The sequence below is a fragment of the Giraffa tippelskirchi genome, chromosome 2, assembly GCF_054371585.1.
Source record: "Giraffa tippelskirchi isolate mGirTip1 chromosome 2, T2T-mGirTip1v1.2.pri, whole genome shotgun sequence".
Taxonomy (NCBI): Eukaryota; Metazoa; Chordata; class Mammalia; order Artiodactyla; family Giraffidae; genus Giraffa; species Giraffa tippelskirchi.
Genome location: NC_137276.1, coordinates 5,659,815 through 5,667,178, shown reverse-complemented (window position 1 = coordinate 5,667,178; position 7,364 = coordinate 5,659,815). Strand labels below are relative to the sequence as shown.

At 54.8% G+C, this 7,364-nt stretch overlaps 1 protein-coding gene across 3 annotated transcripts in view; it reads left to right on the top strand.

Moving 5' to 3' along the window:
• The first annotated feature begins 447 nt into the window (after window positions 1-447).
• DOCK1 (dedicator of cytokinesis 1) overlaps window positions 448-7,364 on the top strand; it is a 556,115-nt gene continuing 549,198 nt past the window's right edge. For all 3 annotated transcript variants that reach the window (XM_081533032.1, XM_081533022.1, XM_081533018.1), the window contains exon 1: window positions 448-786. In XM_081533032.1, the coding sequence (XP_081389158.1) occupies window positions 741-786 (46 nt within the window). In that variant the 5' untranslated portion in view covers window positions 448-740. The remainder of the gene's footprint in view (window positions 787-7,364) is intronic.

Genomic DNA, 7,364 nt, shown 5'->3' with positions numbered 1-7,364 from the left:
TCTCCACCCAAGCACTAGGAGCCGACCTATCTCTTGTTATTCTACCCATCACCTCCCCACCCCCAGCTTGGCTAGTTGGTGCTCAGCGCACCGGGCACTGGGTAGGTGCTCAGTTAACTTTTGCCAAATGAATAATGAATGAACCACGCGCTCAGGGGAAGGGAAGGCTCCTCCCAGGGATCCTGCTGGTTTGTTCAGCTCCAGGCCTTTCCCCCAAGCCAGGGGCGGGGAGCGGGGGGCGGGGGGGGGACCTTACATCACTGGGAATCGGTCTGACCTCCCTGCTGTAGAAGTTTCACGAAGTGCCAAGGCTCTCCCTGCCCGCTTCCCGGCCAGGGTGCACCCCCTTTCTGGGTGTATGAGATCCAGCCCCCGGGAGGGCACCCCGACTCGCAGAAGCCCCGCAGATCAGGAGGAGACGGCAGCCCCTGCGGGGGGCGCTCCTCTGGGGGTGGGGGTCGTGGGCGCGGCGCGCGGGGCAGGGCCCCCGGGGGCCGAGGGCGCGCGCGCGGCTCCCCGCCCGCCGCCTCCTGCCACCAGCCCGCCTCCCGCCGGCGCTCCCGGCCTTTCCCATCCGGCCCGCGACGCCCCGCCCGCCCCGTCCCACATGACACCGCCTCCGCCGCAAACTTTTTCCACCCATCCTGCCGCGGCCCGAGAGGGATGGAAAATGGCGGCCTAGGCGCGGAGTTTCCTGGAGCAGCGGCGGCGGCCTGGGCGCGGGGGGCGCGGGCGGCAGCATGACGCGCTGGGTGCCCACCAAGCGCGAGGAGAAATACGGCGTGGGTGAGCACCTCCGCGCGCCGCGCGCGGGGCTCCGGGCCGCCGGGGGCGCGCCCGGGAGCCTGTTGCCGGCGGTCCGGGCGGGGACGCGGAGTGATCGCGGCGCCCGGAGCCCCGCGTCCCCAGCCCTCCACCCCTGCCCAAGGGGTCCGATCGCGCTCCCGTCGGCGGGCACTGCCCACTCGGCGCCCGGGGCGCACGCCTTCCCCGCGCTCGCTCCGGAGCCCGCGCGAGCCGGGCCGGGGACACGCGGGTGTGTGTGTGTTTGGGGGGAACGCGGCGGTTTGTGTCACGTCCCGAGGGTGTCCCCTCCGACACCCAGCTCTCGGGACGGGCACCGCGGCGGCCGAGCTCTCCAGCCTCCCGGGGCTTGCCCCTGGACTCCCCGATCCCAGCTGGGCCGGACCGGGCCTGGAGGCCCCCGGGGACATTGTTCAGCCGCGCCTTTCTTTCTTTTTTTTTTGCTTTTCGGGTGAAGTTGTGCTCAGGGTCTGGGGCTCCCGGGTGGACCGTTTCGAGTTGCAGCGATCACGGAGCAGAGAACTGTGCTCTCCTCTGGGGGGGCGGCGGGAGGAGGTGGCCCGTGCGACCCGGGGCGGCCCATCGCACGGCCCGGCAGCTCGGTGGTCCTGCCCTGGACGGCCCGGGACCCTGGGGACCGCAGCCGAGCGCTCCGAGCTGGGTTGGGAAGGGCGGGACCGGTTTTGGCTCCGCGGCTCTTTGTCGTTTGCTGAGGGGAGTGAGGGGAGTCTGGTTGCAAGTTTACATTTCTGACCAAGTACACATACATTCCAGAGACGGACACTTTCCTTAAGGGCCAAACAAACAGCCCCCTGGGCCGCGTGCGCCCTGCAGCCCTCCTGGCGGGCCTGGCCGCCTGGCCTGCCGGGGCCTGTGGGTTCCTGCCTTCTCTTGACTTACCCACCCAAGGCTTCTGTCTGGGCTGGCGCTGATCCCCCAGCTCCATAGCTTCCTAGTTGGTTTTCAGTCTCTTTCCTCCTGCTCCAGGGTCCAAAGTGGGAACCCTAGACCACCTCCTCAGCCACGCTGGACTCTGCCTGACCTGGGCCTCCCTCAGAAGGCAGGGGATGCTTCCCTGGGGTTCCCAGTCCCTTGCCTGCCCTGCCCTTGCGGCTCTGAACCTTTGCAGTGTGGTCATCAAGAGTGTCTTCTCACTCCGGCTGCTGGTCTGGTTCAGGCCTCCCACTACTGCGAAGCTTTCTGGGTGGTGCTAGTCCCCAGGGCACTCTCTTTTCTTTCTGTGATGCCAGTGGCTTATCTACAAGATGCCAGAGATGCAGAGTGGGCACCGGGACAATCCAAGGTCCCCTCTGGGCCCGCGCTGTCTTAGTGCAGGAGTGGCCCTGTTTCAGGACCACAGTGACTGAATTCTCTTCCCACCGCCTTTTAGAGACTCAGGCATCTGAGACTCAGGCTTGTTTACAAATGTCAACAGCCCAACAGAGCTGGGCTTTCCGATGGCAGCTCTGTTTCTAAACTTCTAAGTGGCATCCTGTGTGCATTCAGGTGGTTTCAGACCCATAGAAATAACCCCATCCTTCTGCATTGGGTGAGGGAGGTTTGGGGGGTGTGGAGTTTCCTGCTGGGGCAACTGCAACCTGGGCTGGGGCGGTCTGGGCTGTGGGGAGCCTGTTGGGATGCTGTGTTTAAGGTGAGGGCTGAGGGTTGACCGTCGGGGAACGTTGCCCTGAGAGACGAAGGAGGAGCTGGAGCTCTGGGGAGAGACAGGCAGAGACCACCGTCCTGCTCGGAACTTGGCCCCTCATCCTGTGTGGTGGGGTCTGCTTACTGTCCCCCTCCTTTCACAGAGGCTGAGGACAGATGAGTGCCACTGAAACCCTGGTGGTGGCTCTAGAACTCATTTATGGTCAACTCCCCCAGCCCCCCACCAGGTGATGGGGAAGGGGCTTCTCTTTAGGATACCTTTTTTTTTTTTACACTTTGTGTTTTATATTGGAGTCTAGCTGATTAACAATGTTGTGATATTTCAGGTCCACAGCAAAGTGACTCAGCCGTACAGATACACGTATCCTTTCTCCCCCAAACTCCCCATCCATCCAAGCTGCCACATAATGTTGAGCAGAGTTCCCTGTGTTACACAGTAGGACATGTTGACTATCCACTTTAAATATAGTAAGGTGTGCACATTGATCCTAGGATGCCATATTTTAAGCCACCTTGATCCTCTTGGTTCCCAGGGTGACCTGGATGGTGTCAATGTGCACCCTGTAGGTGTAGATGGCTGAATAGTGGCTTGTGTCTCGAGACCAAAGGGAACATTCACAAGCAGAGGGAGCAAGGTCTGCCCACTGGGGAGGCGGCTCTGGGCATGACCGTGGCTGTGTCCTTTCTGCAGTAAGGCACACGCCTTCTGGAAGCTTTTGTGGCTCAGTGGTAAAGAACCCGCCTGCCAATGCAGGAGATGCAAGAGACCTAGGTTTAATTTCGGGGTTGGGAAGATCCCCTAGAGGAAGGCATGGCAATCCACTCCAGTATTCTTGCCTGAGAAATCCCATGGACAGAAGAGCCTGCTGGGCTACAGTCCTTAGGGTTGCAAAGAGTCAGACACGGCTGAAGTGACTTAGCATGCATGTATGGCACTGCCTTCTGATGTCACACCTTGGGCTCATACTTTGGTTTGAAGAAAACTCCCAAGTTGAAAAGTTTCAAAGAAAAGTTTCCTGGCTGGTTTTGGAGGCAGTTCCGGGAAGGATGTGAGTGGCGATCAGGCAGGGGACCAGGAGGGGGCCGTTCTACTTAGTGTCACCAGGAGAAGATGACAAGACAACCCAACTCTGAGCAGCAGCAGGAGCTTTAAAGACCTTCTGTCAAGGAGGGCATGCATGCTTAGAACTCCCGATTTGGGGCAGGGGGAGGCCAAGGGTGCTTGAGCCAGGCTCCCCTCCTGTCTGGGAGTTGCCCAGGGAGGGGGTCCCCTGGTTCTCAGGGCCTGGGCTGGCTGGGAAGATGGAAGTGCTGGATGTAGGAATCCATTTCCATGAGCTGACTGGCTCTTTCTGCCTAAGGGAACACGATTGGAGAGCCCCTTCACAAAGCACAAAACTTTTTTGGCCAGAGCCTCATGACAGGACTGTGTCTCCCTAGATGTACTCTGCTGGGTCTGTGGGTGGGCTGTGCTTCCAGCGACTTGGCCTGTGAATAGATCACGCGGAGAGGGAAAATGGTAAAACTGTTATCTCATTTGCAAACATGAATCACAGCTCATTGTCTGCAAGTACTTGGGTTCTGTTAGAAGCATTGTTTGTAAGTGAGACACTTCAGTTATTTATTTATTCTGTAAAGTCAGGAAAGGAGTAAACAGCTGATCTCTTGCTTCCTCAGCAAAGGCAGGAAATCCCGGCACCCCCGGGATTCATGGGGTTGGGGGGTGGCGATGGTCATCTGTGCGATTGACCAGCTGTTCGTTTCTCCCCTTGGACGTGAGTTTGGTGGGTCAGTATTTACAGACTGGTTTATTAACACAAGGCATGAACTTCGACCTAACTCAGTCACACTGAGGGGTTGGGCCAGATGAACGTTTCCATCACCCCCCAACTAAGTTGAGTCGTAACGTCCCAACACCCGTAAAATTGTGTTCATGTGGCTCCAGTTGCTAAGATGAGGTGAAAAGATGCAACGTTCTAATTCTCAAGCTGATGGTGTTTGCCTTATAAGAATTCACTAAGCCTTGTATTTGATCTGAGAAGTTTTCTGAGGATGGTGGGCTCACATCTCCTGGATGGTGTGGGAGACAGAATATTGCCCCCTGCCCAAATATCCACGCCCTAATCCCCAAGACTTATGAATATGATGTGTGACATGACAGAAGGGACTTGGCAGGTGTGGTTTTGGTTACGAACCTTGAAATGGGTTGATTAGTCCTGAGTTACTCAACCTGGTGCTGAAGCCCCAATACTCTGACCTGATGTGAAGAGTCAACCCACTGGGAAAGACCCTGATGCTGGGAAAGACTGAGGGCAGGAGGAGAAGGGGACAACAGAGGATGAGATGGTTGGATGGCATCACCGACTCAATGGACTTGAGTTTGAGCACACTCTGGGAGATGGTGGAGGACGGGGAGCCTAGTGTGCTGCAGTCTGTGGGGTCACAGAGAGTCGGACACGACTTGGCGACTGAACAGCAGCTGCACACCTGGGTGCCCTGAGCAGAGAACTTTCTCTGACTGCTCACAGTAGAAAGATGTGGGGGAAGTGGACTCAGGTTCCGAGCCTGGGAAGGGCTCCATGCCCCCTTGCTGGCCCAGAGATGTAGGGGCCCACTTGCTAGGACTGCAGGGAGCTCAGGGTGGCTCAGCTGACAGCCAGCAAGGAAACGGGGACCTCAGTCCTGCAACCACAGCTGGATTCTGCCAACACTCCAAATAAGCCCAGAAGCAGATTCATCCCAGAGCCTTCTGTGAGAGCCCAGCTGGCCAGCACCTTGGCTCTGAGACCCAGGAACACTGGGCGTCTGACTTGGGGCACAGTGAGATAATAAATGTGGGTGGTTTTCAACTGCCAAGGGCGTGGTGATGGGTTATGGCAGCAGTAGGGCGTGAATGGAGGTGGTGTGGTGAGCAGCCCCGGTGAGACTGGGTTCTCTTTCTGGGCTTAGCTTTGCCGGGAGGCAGGTTGACCTCTCTGTGTCCTTCGCTCTTCACTCCAGGCTGAACTCAAACAGGGAATGTGGGTATTGGCACGGAGACATCTTTAACTCCTGGGTCTTAGTTGTCATATGGCCCTTGAGCAAATGATTCCTGCTTCCTTAGCCTCAGTTTCCTCATCTGGAAAGTGGACTCAAGCCTGCCTTCCGCAGAGACTGGTGGGGATTCATTGAGATAGTGTCCTCAGAGCACAAAGCTCTGAGGTCAGCATTTGAGATAAGCGAGGCGCTCCATGGAGCAACGCTTTTAGTAATTTTTTTTATTTAATAAATTGCAGTTTAGAAATGTGGTGACAAATGATTTCCTCTTTGGTTTCTACAGTCACGGTGGCTGAAGGAAGGCTCTTCTTCCAAAGTTAATTTTCTACTAGGGAGTGTGACATTTGCTTGATAATAGAGATTATGACGTGTGTATTCAGATTAGCTCTAAGCAATGGTAATTGCTAGGAATAGGGTAGTATTCCAATAAGTTTGGGAGTGTGGAAGCTGCAGAGAGATCCCTCATGTTGCCTGGAATAGCAAGCAAGCTGCTACTTTGGGGGATGAAAAATTATATTTGATCGTAAGTAAATAGAAATGCAGACATTTTTATTCACTGGAGTTGCAGAAAAACAAAACTTAGAACGTATTATATTTCTGCAAACCTGATTTTACTTTGGAAACATTATACACATTTTAAATGTATTGTTGTGCCAGGGTTGGCCCAGAATAGCAGAGTGTTATCAGGATTGCCTGAGGGTGTGGGAATTGTTCTTTCGCTTGTGTTCTTGTGACCTCTGAGGATGCAGGTAGTGAGAACACGGAGAAGGAAATAGTGGTGAGTCCTGAGCTGGTGCAGCCCAGAGCCAAGTGCCTGTGCCTAAGGGCCCCTGTGACCTCTCTCTGTCTCGGTCTGTCTCTCCTCTCTCTTTCTCCTCGCTTCCTTCTCTCCTTTCTCCCCTCCTTCCTCTCCCTCTTGTCTTCATTAAACTTTGGATTTTTATATAATTACAAACACAGCAGTTGTAAGAAGTAATACAGAGACCCCCATGTATGCATTGCCAGTTTTCCCCAAGGTTCTATCTTGTAAAACTCTGACACGATGTCAGAACCTGGGTGTTGACGTTGAAGATACAGAGCGTCTCCATCCCCCCCGGGGCCCCTCCTATGGTCCTTCTGTTTCCACACCCCCCACCCATTTCCCTCTCCCATAATCCCTGGCAATCGTTAATCAGTCCTCTGTTTCTGCAGTTTTGTAATTTCACGAATGTTATGTGAATGGGATCTTGAGTATGTAACCTTTCTGGATTGCCTTTTACCTTCAGCATGATTCTCCAGAGAGTCACCAGGTTGCTCTGTGCATCAACGATTTGTTCCTTTTCTTTGCTGAGTAGTGTCCCGTGGTGTTGGACGTGCCACAGATGGTTTAACCATTCATTCGTTGAAGGATGTCTGGTTTTGGCTATAATGAGTAAAGCTGCTGTGAACACTCATGCACAGGTTTTTGTTTTTTTTTCTTGTGTGTGTGAACGGAAATCTCCATCGTCTGGGGTAAATGCCTAGGAGTGCAATTGTGTTTTGTTTGTTTTTAATTTTTAAAAATTTTTTGGCCACACTGTGCAGTATGTGGGATCTTAGTTCCCAGACCAGGTATTGAACCTGTGCCCCTTGCATTGGGAGCGCAGAGTCTTTAAGCGCTTGACTGCCAGGGAAGTCCCAGGAGGGCAATTATTGAATTGTGTGGTAGTTTGACTTTTTAAGAAACTATTAACACCAGACTTTCCCCCAGTGGCTATGCCGTTTTACATTCCCACCAGCTGTGTGTGTATGTGCATGTTTGTGCACGTGCATGGGTGTGTGCTTGTGTGTGTATGTGAAGATGTGTGCACACGCGTGTCTGCATGTGTGTGTGTGCACGT